Here is an 18,520-nt window from a genome sequence, read left to right on the forward strand (position 1 = left end):
TCAGGCTGGATGTAGCGGCCTTGAACATGTTCTAGTCCACCACTCAAGGAAATCCTGAAGTAGACCTTGACCTCCTCAGTACGCTGCTGTATTACTGTTTCATTTGTGCCTCAGGCTTCAGTCAGGCCTCAATGCTCCGACAGGACCAACATTGAGAGATAACAAGACTGGCGTTGTTGAGCCACAGGCATACCTGATGGTGGTGTTGTGGTGGTCAAGAGTGTTGACACCCTGTATGCGTCACCCATTCCTTCTCTCCAGACATGTGGCCTATCCCGCTGAGTTACTCCAGCTTTTTGTGTCTACCTTCGACATGCTGATGGTATTTGGGGAGTACGCTTCTGAAGACAGCTTGATTGAAATTTCCAGCGATGACGAACAGGGCATAAAAATGTGCTGTCTCAAAAGAGTATAATTTGTTCAGTGCCATCTTAACATTGGCTTGGGGTGGTCTGATGAACACTGATAAGATAGGTGGTTTCTTTTGCTAGATAACAGGGAGAGCATTTCATGAACAGACATTTTACAATACCAGAATTTTGCTCAGAATTTTACTGCAGCATGAAACATTGATCAAAAACCAGAGGTCACCTCCTTTTCCCTTGCCTAAGGATTCGGAATGGTATAAATGATAAATGGAGGGACCCTCAGGCAGTATAGTAAAGGCAGATGAGTCACAGGTGAGCAATGTTTCAGTGAAACAAAACACACTGCTGTCCCTGATGTCCCTTTGAAAGAGCAGCCTTGCTCTAAGCACTTCAAATGTTTTGTTGAATGATTGGTGGGGAGGGATGCCTGTCATTTCAATTGCACTTTGAGCCCCTCCCCCCAACCCCCGATGGCCACACTTCCATGTTTTGTTATTACTCACTGCTGTGCCGGCAGCGATGGATCTAATAAAGATCAATAGTTCCGAGAGCTCATTTGAAATAGCGATGAGTGACAGGAGACTTTCGGAGCTGGAACTCAGGGCTTTCTCAGTGCTGGAATGAATAGATAATCGGAGAAACAATCATAAAAGTTTGTTTTAACTGTTTTAGAAGGAACTTTGTGTTATATGCACTATCTTGACCACCACTACAATGAGATCAATGACCTATTGCTGATGATTGTTTTGGCAGAACATCAGGAAAATTGGTTTTGGTTAGATCAATGATCCCTTTGAGAGGAAAAATGGTGAATGTTATTTAACATCATATCTGATAACTCTGGTGAACATGCTGTGGCGGTACATTTCATGTCATGTTATTTGTTTAATATTAATTGTATATTTATTGTATAATTTGGTAAAACAGCACGGTCATAAGAATTGTGTTGTTAATTTGTGAATCAAATATATTAAAACTACTGCAATTTTTTTTGTGATTTTCTTTTGTTGAAGCAATTAATCTTGCATTTGGTAAACTATTGAAAATATAATCCATCATTATTCTTACAATCTACTGCTGTGTCATTTTTCTTCATTTAACACATCATTTTGATTAACTTAAGGTCTGTTTTGGATCCTGCAGGGAAAATGAAGTGTTGAAGGTGCAGCTGAAGAAGTACGTGGGAGCTGTCCAAATGCTGAAGCGTGAAGCAAGCCAGTTGAACGATGGTAAGGATATGGTATCAGTCAATGGAGAAAGTCTGAATGTAATTTTTGTAATGTACAGTAATGCTTACGCAGTATCTTATCAAGCTATCCCTTGAGGGTAAATGGGCAATTTCTCTCCTGCTAATGTACTGAAAAGTAATTCAGTTGCTTTAATTGACATAAAAAACATTATTGCTTTTATCTTCTGGACTTACTAAGTGAAGAATAATTAATAAATAATGCAGTGAGGTTTGAGTACATTTCATAATGGGGGAATAGCTTCTTACAGTAAATGCAGTTTATCTGAAAGACTGTATTTCAAAAAATATAATCATTGTCAAATATTTATGACATTTCTTGGATAACATATATTTCCATCTATGTGCAAGCAATTTAATGCAATCATGAGCAACTAAAGGATTTTAAAATACTATTGAAGAGTCTCGTTGTGTCACCTCATCTTATATTTAGAACATAAGCCTATTTCTATTTTAAAGAACATTTGGGTAATATGGGATAAGTTTTTAAATATATTCAGAACAGTTTGAAAATAATCCTGAGAAAAAAATTGTGATCATGCACATTCTTGTATATCTTAAGGAGGTTCTTAAAGAAGGATAGTGAAGGGAAGAGGCGAAGGAGTTTCATGAAGGATTTCCAGAGTATTTGAATTCATACTGATAAAACAGTATAGGACAAATGGCATGTTGGAGGTGGCTATGGGATAATTATTTCACTGTTGAGGGTTACAGAGATAGGGGAGGAGATGCAACAAGATGATGTCTGTGCAAGGATGTGTGCTTTAAATTGGGGAATCAAACAAGCCGGTGATGCCGGGGAATGAAGTAGTGCAAGGCAAGATATTGGTGGTACAGCTAGATGAGTTTAAGAGGAAATAGATGGCCAACAAAGAAAGTGGAGGAAATTGGATTACGACTGTGACAGAGACACAAGTGAGTGTTTCAGAAACAGCTGGAATGAGGTGTCAATGATGTGGCAGTTGGCAATCGTAATGTAGTGGTGTGGAAGTTGTAAATTCAGTATGGTATGAAATACATTTCCTTTGTTAATAGTCTGACTAAATGGGTGAAATTCACAAGTGGATAGACCTCTTGTCAGGTCACTGATACGGTAATCATTTCGATCTTCCCATCATTCAGAAGGGTATTATGATTGGACAGTACAAGAAGCAGCATATTTAATCAAGAACGTGGGGTGGGGAAGAAGCTTGAGCTACACCTCTGCATTATGTAAATAGAGGATTCAACATTGAGCTTTCCAAATATGTTTAGTCTATTAACAATTTTGACAAATTTTAATTAGACCAATGGATGGAATAAATGATGCGCATAAGAACTTTTAAGAATTACTGATACATATATAACTTCACATAAATGTTTGTCTCAGAGATTGTAAAAGAATAGGTTGAACTTTGTTAAAAAAATTGTACAATAGCTTCAGCTGATATAGAATGTAACCTGGATATAATAGTGGTATAATAGTTGGTATAATAGTGAGATCGTCAGCCTCTGCTGATATTATAATAAAAAAAACATAGCAACTTCTGATGTTTACAAACGTTTAGTTAAGGGGCTGTCCCACTGCGGCGACCTAATTGGCGAGTTTAGAAGAGGATGCCCTCGACTCATACTCGCAGCATGGTCGACCCGAGGTCATAGGAAGTATTTGTAACTCTCCTTCATGTTTGAGAGTAGTCCCCACGTACTCGAGGCCTCAGCTAGGTCGTGGCGTATTTTTCAACATGCTAAAAAATGCCCGCCAGTAATAAAAGGTCGCCATGGAAAAAATCTGGGTTTTTTTTACGTGTAGGTTTAGTCGAAGTAGGTCATAGTAGGTCGGCATGTTATTCGTAGGTAATCGAGGGTAGTCGAAGGTAATCGAAGGTAGTCGTAGATAGACTTCAACATAGTCGAAGAGAGGTCGAAAGAGATCGAAGGAGGTCGTCTTCACTCTCCACTATTCGGTGTCCAATTTTCCTGAAGCTAGCTGGTCTTCAACATAGTCGAAGGAGGTGGAAGGAGGTCTTCTACATAGTCGAAGGAGGTCTTCAACATGACACTTTTTCAAACTCTCCTAAACTCTTCTAAATTCGCCAATTAGGTCGCCGCAGTGGGACAGGCCCTTTAAATCCGGATGCTGGCATAAATGATTTCCATTCTACCACATCCGAAATGTCTTCGTTCTTCGGTAAACCTGGCTTCCCCTCTTCTGTTGTAGTTGGATCTCTCACTCGTATCTCCTCTGTGTCGTGCAGTTCTGCTCCTCTCGTGATGGGGCAAGGATGGAGTTCCCCGGGTCCTTGCCTTTCGCCTCACCAGCACCTGCATTCAATGCATCCTTCTTCAACATTTGCACCACTTTCTGCTTTCCAAAAAGACCCCCCCCCCCCCCCCCCCACACACACAACTTATTGGCACACTTCCATACCTCCTCCCTCACAATCATGCCAGGCGAGACAGAAGTTTCCATGCACCTCCTTTAACCTCATCTACTGCATTCGGTGCTCCCAATGGTGCTCATCTACATTGGCGAAACCAAGTGTAGACCAGGCGACCGTTTCGCTGAACATGTGCCTAGGCCTACTGGATCTCCTGGTTACAAACCATTTTAACTTCCCTTTCCGTTCTTATATTTACTTTTCTGTCCATATCTCCTCCATTGCCAGAGCGAGGCTATACACAAACTGGAGGAACAGCATCTCATATTCGTAGTTTGAAACCCAATGGTATGAACACTGAATTTTCCAATTTTGGGTAGCACCCCACTTCCTTTTTTCCCCCTTTTATTCCCCCCTCTCTTACCTGTACTCTACCTGGGTGCACACTCATTTCTTCCATTATCCCAGCCCCTTTCCCCTTCCCCTGCCTCCTTCCAACCTTTATCCCTTCCTCTGGCTTCACATTTTATACACCTTCTTTCCTTTTCTTACACCTTTTCTATCTCTTTTTAACTATCTTTGCCTTACTCTCACTCTCTCTCAGTCTGAAGAAGGGCTTCGGCCCGACACGTTGCCTATTTCCTTCACTCCTTAGATGCTGTTGCACCCGCTGAGTTTCTCCAGCACTTTGGTCTACCCTCTCTGTCTCTCTTTGTCTCTCAATCTACCCCCATCTCCCCCTCTTGCCCTTTCTTCTTGGATCTTACATGATCACTAACAGTTTCCTGAGTTATCTTACCCCTTGCTGTTTCAATAATGCATGTTATGTTTTATTCATTACTAGCCCTGTTTCTTCTTTCACAGATCGAGCTATTCCTTTTCATCCTTGTTTGTTCTTTTGCAGACTGAGCTACTTGATTGGGACTTCCACATTAATTGTCACACATGCTGTCACCTATTTATTTTTCCTTCAGTACTTTGATTGTTTTAACCCCACCTTTGTTCTTTCCATCTCTTCATTGGTGTTTTGCCCAAACTTTACTTGTTTTGATTCCTATACTTAATAAGCATGTTCCTTGTGGAATTAATGTACTTGTTTCAAGTGGCATACATTACTAGACACAAAATGCTGGAGTAATTCAGCGACAGAGGCAGCATCTCTGGAGAGAAGAAATCGGTGACGTTTCGGGTTGAGACTCTTCCGACTGAGCCAAGGTCTGAAGAAGGGTCGCGACCCGGAAAGTCACCAATTCCTTCTCTCCAGAGATGCTGTCTGTCCCGCTCAGTTACTCTAGCATTTTGTGTCTATCTTTGGTTTAAACCAGCACCTGTAGTTCCTTCCTACACATACAACGTTACGATATTTTTGGTGGATTGTTAAGGTACTTATTCTACCCTTGGTAATCTTTCCATTTCAAAAATTAAACCAGTCTTAATTAGTGTGCTGATCTTCATTTTAGACATAGTCCCACCAACATTTGCACTTAACTGACCATATTTGGGGGGAACCTTTTATTTACTTTTATTCCTAATGTGAAAAATCTTTAATAAACATTCAGTGTAAATCAGCATCTGTAGTGCCTTCCTACACATTAATAATGTTGTTGTGTTAAAGTAGGTTCTAGTAAAGTATGAAGAGAGACCATGATGCAACCAGTCAGAATACTTGCTATACTGCATCACTAGATGATTGTCAGAGTATTCGGTGAAATGCTGAATCTCTTTAACCTCTCAGAAAGTAGAGGTACTGACGCACCTTCTTTGTGATTATATCTACGTGCTGGGTCCAGGGAAGGTCATCCCGACTTCTCAGTTTCTGAGCTCAGTCATTAATTCCTTGGTTTTGTTGCCTTTGAGTGAGAGATTGTTGCAGCACCACTCAACCGGGTATTCTATCCCTCTCCTACATGCAGATTAATCACCAACAACAGTGATATCGCTGGCATTGGAGCTGTGCTTAGCCACACAGTCATGGGTGTAATAGAGTAGAGTTGGACACTAAGCATGCTGCTTCAAGGGCACTAGCGATGATGTTCAGTGAGGAGGAGATGTTGTTACCGATCCATGCTGATTAAGGTTTGCAAATGAGGAAGTCAAGGATCCAGTTGTAAAGGGAGACTCAGATCATGAAGCTCGGTGATGAATTTGGAAGGGATGATAACGTAGAACGCTGAGCACTCGTTCATGAATAGCAGCCTGCCGTTTGTGTTCCTGCTATCCAGATGGTTCAGTGCAGAGTGGAGAGGCAGTGAGATAGCGTCTGCTATTGACCTGTTGTGGCAATGGGTGAATTAAAGCAGGTCCAGATAATTTCTGAGGCAGGAGATGATTCATTCCATAACCAACCTCTCAAAGCACTTTGTTATGGTGGATGTAAGTGCAACTGGATATTGAGGCTAGTCATTGTGCTCTTCTTGGGCACAGATATGATAGATGCCCTTTTGAAACAGGTGGAACCTCACACCCCAGAAGCAAGAGATTGAAGATGTCCCCGAATCCTCCAGCCTCCATGGTCTTTAATCATGCTAAATGATTGTTGCCGCTGAACACCACATCTGGAACTGGAAAAGCAATTTTACAAGTGTTGAAATTCATTCCTTCAAAATAACATAAAATTCAAAAGTTACAAAAATTAAAATTATTAAATATTTTAAAAGTAACTTAGTTTCCACATTTTGTGCATTTTCCTTTTGACTTGTCAAGGGCACTTCATTCTATGACTCCTATGATATTATTTTGAATTTCTAATTACAATACTTATTATATTAGTTAAAATTAACCCAACCTTAAATGAACCTGGTTTGAGGGCACAGAATTAATGTCAGTGGGAATTATTTAAAAGGGACCTGAGGGACAACTTTTTCATACAATGAATAGTGGGTATGTGAACGAGCTGCCAGTGAAATTTGTAGAAGCGGGTAGAATTGAGACATTTAAAAGACATTATTATTTCAAAAATAAAAATTATTCAGAATATAAAATATATACAAAACAAAAACTCTTCAAACCTCTCCGTGTCTATAACAGTGAGAGGTTTCAACAGTGCCATATTCAGTAGTGTTTGCACCTACCTTTAAAGATAACGTATGTATTCAGAAGAATATTAAATATATACAAAACAAGAACTGTTCAAAAACTCTTCCACTATTCTCAGCACTTATACATTCATTAGTGTTATATTCAGTAGAGCTCACAAACTATCCTTATACCAAACACCCTTGACACTAATGTGGCCCCCCTCGGGGTTGATATCCCTTCCCTTGTTTGAGGGGTGTCTCCACCAGACCCTACCTCCAAGGATCTCGCCGCGGAAGGACCTAGGATTGTGATCCACCCCCATAGAACCATGGTGTTCCTCAGCACGTACTCCTGCAGTCTAAAATGGCCAATTGGGCAACATTCCCTGATGGACATCTCGTTCTGCTGGGAAATCAACACGTTTCTGGCAGATCAAAGTGCATCTTTCACCGAGTTAATGATCTTCTAGCAGCACTCTGAATGTGTTCCTGGGAACAGTCCGTGTTGAATGACCCAGTCATACTCACGAACATGGTTCAACAGTATTTATTGAAAAGCACATATAACACACTACAGCATGTTGCTTCTGCTGTGTAGCAGCATGGTCTGCCAGCACAAGTTAGGTTGCGATAATACGAACAGTGTAGTAGGTGGAGCTTCTAATAATAAAGCACTACATTGGTTAGTAAGTGAAGTAACCAATCTACATCTTTCCTTGTAGAAATAAAAGTGGAGCACATCTAAATAAAAGTGGCCTATAAGAATAAACACACTACTACGTGATGACTGAAAAATACAGTGCCCGAAACGCTAATAGCGCATACAGGGACGTACAGATGGTTTAAACAAAATCCCCGTATCTAAGGGGTGGCCTACAAACCCGTCCCGCGCGCATACGGTACAGAACCGCATCTCCTCCCTTCATCGCCGAAATAACTGGGGCCCATGCGACGAGAGCACTGATGACCCGGGGGATGAACACAGCTGACGAGCGGGGCACCGAACGGGGTGGTGAGGCCATAGGGGGCATAGCCAACGGCTGATCTGCAGCAGCAGAGCGCGAGGGAAGAGACAGTCTGACAGTAGAAGGGTAGACCGGACGCGTGGTGTCTGGATACTGGACCGCAGGACGTTCAAGTTCAAGTTCAAGTGAGTTTATTGTCATGTGTCCCTGTATAGGACAATGAAATTCTTGCTTTGCATCAACACACAGAACCTAGTAGGCATTTACTACAAAACAGATGTGTGTCCATATACCATGATATAAATATACACACACATGAATAAATAAACTGATAAAGTGCAAATAACAGAAAATGGGTTATTAATAATCAGAGTTTTGTCTGAGCCAGGTTTAATTGCGTGATGGCTGTGGGGAAGTAGCTATTCCTGAACCTGGTTGTTGCAGTCTTCAGGCTCCTGTACCTTCTACCTGAAGGTAGCAGGGAGATGAGTGTGTGGCCAGGATGGTGTGGGTCTTTGATGATACTGCCAGCCTTTTTGAGGCAGCGACTGCGATAAATCCCCTCGATGGAAGGGAGGTCAGAGCTGATGATGGACTGGGCATTGTTTATTACTTTTTGTAGTCTTTTCCTCTCCAGGGCGCTCAAATTGCCGAACCAAGCCACGATGCAACCGGTCAGCATGCTCTCTACTGTGCACCTGTACAAGTTAGAGAGAGTCTTCCTTGACAAACCGACTCTCCGTAATCTTCTCAGGAAGTAGAGGCGCTGATGAGCTTTCTTGATAATTGCATTAGTGTTCTCGGACCAGGAAAGATCTTCAGAGATGTGCACGCCCAGGAATTTGAAGCTCTTGACCCTTTCAGCTATCGACCCGTTGATATAAATGGGGCTGTGGGTCCCCCTCCTACTCCTTCCAAAGTCCACAATCAGTTCCTTGGTTTTGCTGGTGTTGAGGGCCAGGTTATTGCGCTGGCACCATATGGACAGTTGCTCGATCTCTCTTCTATACTCTGACTCATCCCCATCAGTGTATACGCCCCACAACAGTGGTGTCGTTAGCGAACTTGATGATGGAGTTCGCACTGTGACTGGCCACGCAGTCATGAGTATAGAGTGAGTACAGCAGGGGGCTGAGCACGCAGCCTTGAGGTGCTCCTGTGCTGATTGTTATCGAGGCTGACACATTTCCACCAATACGAACAGACTGTGGTCTGTGAATGAGGAAGTCGAGGATCCAATTGCAGAGGGATGCGCAGAGACCCAGTTCTGCGAGTTTGGTAACCAGTTTGGAGGGGATGATTGTGTTAAATGCCGAGCTGTAATCGATGAATAACAGCCTGACATATGAGTTTTTGTTGTCCAAATGGTCCAGAGCGGAGTGGAGGGCCAGCGAGATCGCATCCACCGTTGATCTGTTGTGGCGGTAAGCAAACTGCAGTGGGTCCAGGTTTTTGTCGAGATAGGAGTTGATTTGCTCCATGATCAACCTCTCAAAGCACTTCATCACCACCGGCGTTAGTGCCACTGGTCGATAGTCATTGAGGCACATCACCTTACTCTTCTTGGGCACCGGTATAATTGATGCCCTTTTAAAGCAGGTGGGGACCTCAGACCTCAGAAGTGAGAGGTTGAAAATGTCCGTAAAAACTCCAGTCAGTTGGTCCGCACAGGTTTTTAGAACACGACCGGGTATACCATCAGGTCCAGGTGCTTTTCGGGGTTCACCCCTCTGATGGATTTCCTGACGTCGGCCTCTGTGACTGAGACTGAAATGCCATCACAGCGAATGGGGGATCGGGAAGGCACATCAGCATTCTCCCTATCAAAGCGTGCGTAAAACGCATTGAGCTTGTCAGGGAGTGATGTTTCGCCGACATTCGAGCTGCCTCCTGGTTTCGCCTTGTAGTAGGTGATTGCATTCAGGCCCCGCCACGTGGTTCCTTCACAGGAAGGACTTGGTTCCTTCACAGGAAGGAGATGTTGACGGTTGCGTCTGTAGATTCCTCCGTCGGCGCTTACCAGGTACGAGCGCGGCTCTTGCAGGGCTGTGGATGTGACCCAAACGGCCATAGCCCTTGTCAGTCTGTAGGCGGACGACTTGCCCACTGGAGAGAGGTTTAAGTGGACTTATCGAAAAATCGCTTCAGGGCGTCGTGTTTCAGCTGGAGTTGTTTTTGTACAACAGGTGGTGAACGAACCTGTGGCTGCAGCAGCTGCTGGGGCACGGGCAGGGCAGCACGGGTTTGCCGAGACATCAGGCGTTGGGCTGAAGACCCTAATATTGGATCACGGGCGATATTCCTTAAGTTGAGCAGGTCCAAGTAGACATCGGATTTGGCAAGGTGTGAGTGCTCCATTAATTGTTTGGTGATCCGGACAGCTTGTTCTGCGAGTCCGTTTGACTGTGGAAATTCAGGACTGCTGGTGACATGGCGAAAATCTCATCGTTGAGCAAAGTTTTTGAAACAGTGTCTGGTGAACTGACTGCCGTTATCTGACAGGAGGTGTGCACGTGCGCCATGTACGGAGAAATGGCGCGACAGCTTTAGGATGACAGCATCGGATGTGATGCTTTGGAGCAGGTCGATTTCGAACCAGCCCGAATACGAGTCAACGAGAACCAGATAGTGTTTTCCAGGCACTCGAATATGTCGGTGACGACCGTGGACCAAGGCAGAGGATGAACAGGGTGTGAGAGCAATGGCTGCTTCTGTTGGTGTGGCGTCAGGCTGTTGCAGACAGCGCAGGCTTCAACTTTTTCGCGCATAGCATGTGGAATGCGGTATGTTGCTCGAACCACAGGTAAGACATTTGAATCAGTCGTGATGTTGTATTTGATGGGTAACTTCCTAAGCTTATCGTCAAATAGTTCCTTCTATTGCGAAAGTATCTGCCGGGTGGAGCCCTCAGAGGGAGATATTTGATGGACAGCAGGCCCAAAAGATACCAGTCCTAGATCCTGGCACGCGTTAATGCCAAGCTGAGTTGCAGCTTTCCCACGGACAATGCAAAACTTCAGTTTGTGAGCTTGAGACTCCAGGCGGCAGTTCAGTTCAGTTTCTCCAAGTGGGAACAACTCCCCTCCCCCGTAGGCTAGCAAAGTGGGCGAAGTGTTTATAATACGTTCTGCACTACGGTTCCGTTTAAATTCGGATAATGACATGACATTGCATTTGGCACCAGTGTCAATCTTCGCAAAGCGATGGTGTTACTGACGTGTAATTTCATAAGCTTAAGGTCAAATAATGATAATGGTCTCTGATTGGAGGTGTGGGTTTCGAATCCCACTTCTGACACCATGTCGAATTTTGCTTCTGCTGTGTAACAGCATGGTCTGCCAGCACAAGTTGGGTTGTGATAATATGAACAGTGTATTGAATTGAATCCTTTATTTGTCATTCAGACCTTTCGGTCTGAACGAAATGTTGTTGCCTGCAGCCATACATGTAATAATAACAACACACAATAAACACAAATTAACATCCACCACAGTGAGTTCACCAAGCACCTCCTCACTGTGATGGAGGCAAAAGTCTTAGAGTTACTGTATCTTCCCTCCTCTTCTCCCTCTGCACTGAGGCGATACCCCACCGGGCGATGGTAAGTCAGTCCTGCGGTTCAAGCTCCGCGGCCCGGGGGTGGTCGAAGCTGCCGCCCTCCAGTCCAGCGAACGCAGCTGTTACCACGGGAGCTCCGGAAAACAGGCACCAGCCTGTGACCTGCGAGCTCCCGACAATGTCGTCCACTGACTCGCGGCCGGCCCCGGATTCAGGTCGCCGCCGCCAGAACGCCGCCTCAGCCACCGGAGCACCGTCTCCGCCCCGCACCGGGCCGCCCTCACGGGAGCGTCTCAACCCCGCACCGGGCCGCCCACACGGGAGCGCCTTCCAGCCGTGTAGTAGGTGAAGCTTCTAATAATAAAGCACTACATTGGTTAACAAGTGGTAACCAATCTACAATCCGTAAATCAGAGTGTCCTCTGTCACGGTGCTGCTCGGGATAAACAATGGCAAGGGCTGTTGCATCATTCTCTAGATTATCTTTGTAAATCCACACTCGGCGAAGAGGCGAGCATCCATCTCGGCTCCACGGTAGCCTTCCTGAGGGCAGTGTGCATTGCTACCAAAATTCTGATGGTGCAGGAAAGATCCGACTGGTAGGGCCTCTCTCACCAACGGCTAAGCTTGGTGCTTATTGGGAGAGTTCTGGCGATCAGGCATTTCGCCAGACAAGCTGGGCAGTCTGCTCAGGGAACCACGCCACAAAATCCATTGGGTCCTTGTCCTGCAGTGCCTGCAAGATGTTCCGTGCTAATCACTGCCCGATGGACTTATGGTCAAAGGTGTTGGCCTGGAAGAACCTTTTCACGAAGGATAGATGGGGCGGCAATGTCCAGCTGACTGGGACATTGCACGGCATCGGAACTAGGGCCATCCTTCGCAACACCGGGTATAGGTAGAACCTCAGCAGGCAGTGACACTTCATGCCCACGTACTTCGGCGCTATGCACAGCCTGATGCAGCCAAACACGAAGGTGACCATCAGGATGAAGGATACTTTGAGCTGGCTTTTGGCCCCGTTGTCCGTCGACATTTGCATCGTGATCCATCAGATCCACTCCATCTTTGAACCCCAGATTAACTGGATGATGGCCCAGGAAATCGCTGAGGCAGAGGAGTTGGGGGACGGGTCACACTTGCGCCAAGTACAGCAGCCCCGAGAGCTCCTTGCATCTGATGACCAAAATATTCCTCGTTATTGAGAGGCAACGTTGCTTCCACAGACCCAATTTCTTCTTGACCGTGGCTATTCGCTCCAGCTAATTGTTGTCACACGCCTTGCCTCCCCCCCACCTCCAACCTGAACCCGATCCCTTGCCACTCATCTGTATGAGGGGAGTACCCACTGGACTCTCTGACAGGAACATAGATTGGAAAGGTTTGGTGGAATCAGGGCCAGGCACAGGCAATTGGGACCATTTCACTGGCTGTTTGGTCAGCATGGACGGGTTGAGCTGCAGGACCTCTTGCATGCTATGTAGTTCTGTGATTCATTGTCATTATTGTAAAAAAACTATTGCCACAAATGATTCAATTTGTGCAGAAATGTGGAGTTATTTTAGTTTTAATGCATTGATAATGTTTTAATTTAAATTGGTTTTAAAGGAGGAAGATGACTGAACTTTATTGCCTTCCATTACTGTGAGGAATGTGGATTGCACTGTGGTGGATGTTTATGTTAAATTTTATTTTATGTGACTGTGTGTATTGTAGCTTTTCACTTAGTATGGCTGTATGGTAACTCAAATTTCACTGTTCCTTAATTGGTTAAGTGATAATAAACTCGAACTTGAACTAGATCAGTTATAATAGCAAATGTGGCCTCTTGTGCCTTTCTGTGAAACTATTCTGTCAAAAAGTGAAGTAATTTGAGTTGATTTCTAAAAGGATACAACAATATTGGTTCGTTCATCAAAAGGATTAAATATTGAAGATCAAAATCATACTGTTTTAATAGTTTATCAACAAGAGTAGCTCAATATCATATATTGTCATTGTAAAATCTTCAACTAAAATACAAGGTTTAAACAGAGAAAATAAATTGAAAAACTAGGAAGCAATAAATTGCAAGAATAAATCAATGACAAATTGCTACGGTTGTATGCTTTGAGAATATTTTGATACTTAAAAACATATATTGACTAAGTGGTAAATGTACAATTTGATAAATCTTTACATCCTAAATGCGTGTTGGGAATAGTTTTAGTGTATTTTTTTATCAAAAATGTCACTTTTATTGCTGAGGCATTTATAGCAAATGTTGTTGAATGCTTTTGCATATTAGAAATATTGATGTGATGACAGTGTCTCTCTTCAACTAACCCCCTCCTTGCTACTTCATCAAAATATTAAAGTTTAAAACTCGAGAAGTGGCAATTTAGCTTTACCTCCTGCAATGTACTGCACTGTCAGATTGTGGTTCAGCAGATGTTCCACTGGAGCCAAATGGTTACTCAGCTGTGGTATCACACCTATGATGTAAGGTAATTTGCTCCATGTTGTAACTGGTAACTTCATGGCTCTGGGGTGAATAGATGCAGCGTGAAAAGAAAAATTCAATTTCAAATGTGCAAAATAATAGTTGATGTTTGTCAGCGCTATAAAGTTTATTTTAACAAGCATTTCAGCATGTGTGTTGAATGAGTGCTAAGTTCCAGTTCTACCCCTTGAGTACCAATGGCCATTTTAAGATTGGCATTTATGAAATGTAAACTTAGTAGATACACTAAGGAACTGCCACAACTAGCAGTGCACAAAGAAACTATTTCTATTTTGTTAGAAGAAATTTGATGTTTTAGTGCACCTTCAAGCTCTGACTAACACAAGATTAACAGCAAAGATAGACACAAAATTCTGGAGCAAGTCAGCGGGACAGGCAGCATCTCTGGAGAGAAGGAATGGGTGATGTTTCGGGTTGAGATTGATCAGTCTGAAGAAGGGTCTCGACCTGAAACATCGTCAGTCTGAAGAAGGTTCTCGACCCGAAACGTCACCCATTCCTTCTCTCTAGAGATGCTGCCTGTCCCGCTGAGTTACTCCAGCATTTTGTGTCTATCTGTGATTTAAACCAGCATCTGCAGTTCTTTCCTACAAAGATTAACAGCATATTGCAACTGGACATGTTCTCTGTGTTCTTTTCTACTAATGTGAAATTTCTTCATTTCTCATTTAAAAACCATAATGGCAGTGAAATTTGTGAAATTTCCTGAATTCCTGATATTTTTGAAGAATATTTAGTCTTAGTTTTTAAAAAGCAATATAGTGTCAGATTGTATTCTAGCTGAACATATATGTCGTTTCAGGGAAATGAAGCCGATATTTCTCATATTTTCCAATGGCATATGAGACCGTTCTACCCATTGAATCTATGCCGGGTCGCAGGCTTCCCATAAATCCCATCCTCCATTTTTTTTTCCCTGAACATAAGCACAAGCTTCATTATTCTCCTGCCACCCATTTCTACTGTGGGTAATTTTCAGTTAATTAATCCGATTCCAGCTAACTAATTGACAAACTACATGTCTTTGGGACATGGGAGGAAACTTGATCACCTGGGGGAAACTGATGTGGTCACAGGTTCAGGGATTAAGATTTATTTTGTATTTCTGTGACATTTTGCTTAATTTGTACCATAGCACTGTTCATATAACCCACATCTTAAAGAATTTGTTGTATTTGAACATTATTTGTCCATTAAACTCAGTGCAGAATTAAGGCTGATAATAACGGATAAAAGTATTTGTAAATATTGTGCTGATTTTTAAATATTGATCAATTTCACTGGTCTGGAAAAAGAAGAATTTAAGGTGTTGAATCCTCTCTCTGCATATGGATAACAGTTCTAAGAGATAGCAAAGTACCCAATTTTAATTGAATTTCAATTTTGTTGGATTTCCTCTGTCAATTGGTCCTGACTCATTAGTGTTACTAGTGGAATGCTTTGTGCCAGACCTAGCTTGCATTGCATGCTCAGTCCCCACGGCCTCACTAGCACGTCGAAGCCCTGTGGGCCCAATTAACCGCCACTGTCAAAGTCCAGATAACCAGAGACATTTGAAGGTGTATAGATTTCGATCATTGCAAAAAGCAAAGTTATTTAAATGAATACATTTATTTAAAACACATTTAACTGATGAGGAATATAAAACGTAATTTAAACGACAGCATTAATCAAAATAAAAGACCCAAACCACTTCACCTATCGTTGCAATGAAGCCTGACAACCTCATTCAGATGGGAAATGTACTTGGTGCCCTGGCTCTGCATTATGAAGCTCCACTCTTGGACTCAGAGGAAGGTCAGATAAGTCCGCATCTGTGCTCCAGTGCCTTCAATGCCTCAGTCCTATGTAGGGATGCAAGTCAGGAACACACTTACCCATACCATGATGTTAGCTGGTGGTTCTCTCTGCAATTGTCCTCTTCAAAGACATTGTTTGTCCCATGAAACATGGAAGATCCCATTTATACATCTTGCATCACACCTCTGACATAAGCCTGCGCTTCTGTCAAATTACAGTCATGATCTTGTGAGCGGAAGTGTGCTGGATGGTACACAATCAATTACTGCTGCTATAGCTATTTTCTGTTCCCAGGCTCAGTGATTTAAAAAAATGTCCTTGGTCCTGGTTTGCTTACTTCCTTGGTTAGTAGACTGCTTCTCTTGTGTAGGAAGATAGGCACAAAATGCTGGAGTAACTCAGTGAGTCAGGCAGCATCTCTGGAGAAAAGAAATAGGTGATGTTTCGGGTCGAGACCCTACTTTAGACTCTGAAGAGACTGAAGAAGGGTCGCGACCTGAAATGTCACCCTTTTCTCTGGAGATGCTGCCTGATCCGCTGAATTACTCCAGGACTTTGTGTCTATCTTAAACCCCTGTCTCACGTTGTGCAAGTCCACCCACGAGTGATCCCGAGTTTAAAACAAATCAAACTCGTGGTAATCACGTAGAATTAATGTAACGGGGACGTCGGAACTTGTAACGCTAACGGCAGGTACTCGGGAAACTTGTGAACTCGTGAAAATCTTTCAACATGATGAAAGATTTCCATGAGTCAAATTTACTCTTGAAGTAAAAATGTTAAACTCAGGCTTGATTATGACAGTGGCCTTGCCGAGGCAGCGTGAGGTATAAATGAAGTCAATGGAAGGGAGGTTGGTATGTGTCTTGGACTGGGCTGCGTCAACAATTCTTTGCAATTTCTTGCAATCTCCGATGGAGCTGTTCCCAAACCATGCTGTGTTGCATCCCGATAAAATGCTTTCTATGGCGCATCTGTAAAAGTTGGTGAGAGTTGTTGGGGACATGCCAAACTTCCTTCTAAAGAAGTAGAGGCGTTGGTGTGCTTTCTTAGCCATTGGTTCAATATGGAATTGAACTCCTAGGAATTTCTACTTCGGCGCCGTCATTGCAAACAGGTGTATGTATACCACTTTGCTTCCTGAAGTTGAACACTATCCCTTTTGGCTGGCTGACATTGAAAGGTTGTTGTCTTGACACCAGGTCATGAGGTTCTTAATCTCCTTCCTGTACTGCGTCTCATGATTATTTGATATTCGGCCCATAATGATGGTGTGATCTACGGATTTATAAATGGAATCAGATTTGTACATGGCTGCACAGTCGTGGCTATACAAGGAGTAAAGAAGGCGGCTGAGAACGCATCCTTGTGGAGCACCAGTGTTGAGGATTATTGTAGAGGGTGATTTGTCCCCTATCCTCACCGATTGGGGTCTGTGGGTCAGGAAGTCAAGGATTCAGTTGCAGAGATGTGTGCTGACTCCAGGTCCCGCGAGTGTGGTGATGAGCTTGGATGGGAGAATGGTTTACAAGTTCAACTATGGATGGCGCTGCATCAAGCCCTTCACTGTGGGGGTCTATCCTATTCAATCTGCCATTGCTTGTGTAATCCTTTGGGCTGCAGGGTTTAATGCTTTAACCTACTATCCATCTACCAAGGGTTCTAGATGCTTGTGTATTCTTGCATGCTCAGATCCAGTCCATACGATTTTTGATAGAGCATAATTTCCTCGATGTTTGTGGCACTTGCTTTTGGTAGGAAACTTAGGAAACACATCAGGAAAGTTATTTAATTCTGAAGATGATATGCCTGCATTTTCCTTTGTTTATTGGAACAATTTCTGCCTGAACCAGTATTGTCACAATAGACAATAGACAATAGGTGCAGGAGAAGGCCATTCGGCCTTTCGAGCCAGCACCGACATTCAATGTGATCGTGGCTGATCATCCCCAATCACGTTACGGCATAAGATTGCAGTTGCATTTATATGAAGCTTCAGTGTAATCCAGCTTGCATCACCAGTCAGAAGAGATAGAATAAATAACCAATAACTAAAATAAACTCTCTTTAAAAATATTCAATTGAAGGTCTTCTTTGAAATAGTGCTACAGTCACAAGGAAGGAAACGTGACAGCCAATTTACACACAAGAAGTCTCTACAAACAATGTGTGATTATGACCTTTAGTATTTTTGGTCATTTTGGCTGGTTCCATCAGCCCACCATTTCTTCCTTATCTGATTCCACTTACCACATTCCTTTCTTATCAGACTCCAGAATTTGCAGCTTCTTGTGTTTCCACATCACCTTCCAGCTATCAACATTACTCTCCCCTTCACTCACCTGGCTCAATCTGCCCATCACGGGCAGCACGGTGGTGCAGCGGTAGAGCTTCTGCCGGACAGTGCTTGCTGCGCCGGAGACCCGGGTTCGATCCCGACTACGGGTGCTGTCTGTACAGAGTTTGTACGTTCTCACCGTGACCGCGTGGGTTTTCTCCGAGATCTTTGGTTTCCTCCCACTCTCCAAAAACGTACAGGTTTGTAGGTTAATTGGCTTGGTATAAGTGTAAATTGTCCTTAGTATGTGTAGGGTAGTGTTAATGTGCGGGGATCGTGGTCGGTGCGGACTCAGTGGGCCGAAGGGCCTCTTTCCGCGCTATATCTCAAAACCAAACTAAACTCAACTAATCATCTCCGTTGTC

The 18,520-nt window shown here is 43.4% G+C and overlaps 1 protein-coding gene across 1 annotated transcript in view; it reads left to right on the forward strand.

Moving 5' to 3' along the window:
• Nucleotides 1–18,520, forward strand: part of snx29 (sorting nexin 29) — a 679,392-nt gene that overhangs the window by 218,998 nt on the left and 441,874 nt on the right. Inside the window, exon 14 of the mRNA XM_033040302.1 lies at nucleotides 1,512–1,597. Within this exon, the coding sequence (XP_032896193.1) occupies nucleotides 1,512–1,597 (86 nt within the window). The remainder of the gene's footprint in view (nucleotides 1–1,511; nucleotides 1,598–18,520) is intronic.

The sequence above is a fragment of the Amblyraja radiata genome, chromosome 22, assembly GCF_010909765.2.
Source record: "Amblyraja radiata isolate CabotCenter1 chromosome 22, sAmbRad1.1.pri, whole genome shotgun sequence".
NCBI classification, from domain to species: domain Eukaryota; kingdom Metazoa; phylum Chordata; class Chondrichthyes; order Rajiformes; family Rajidae; genus Amblyraja; species Amblyraja radiata.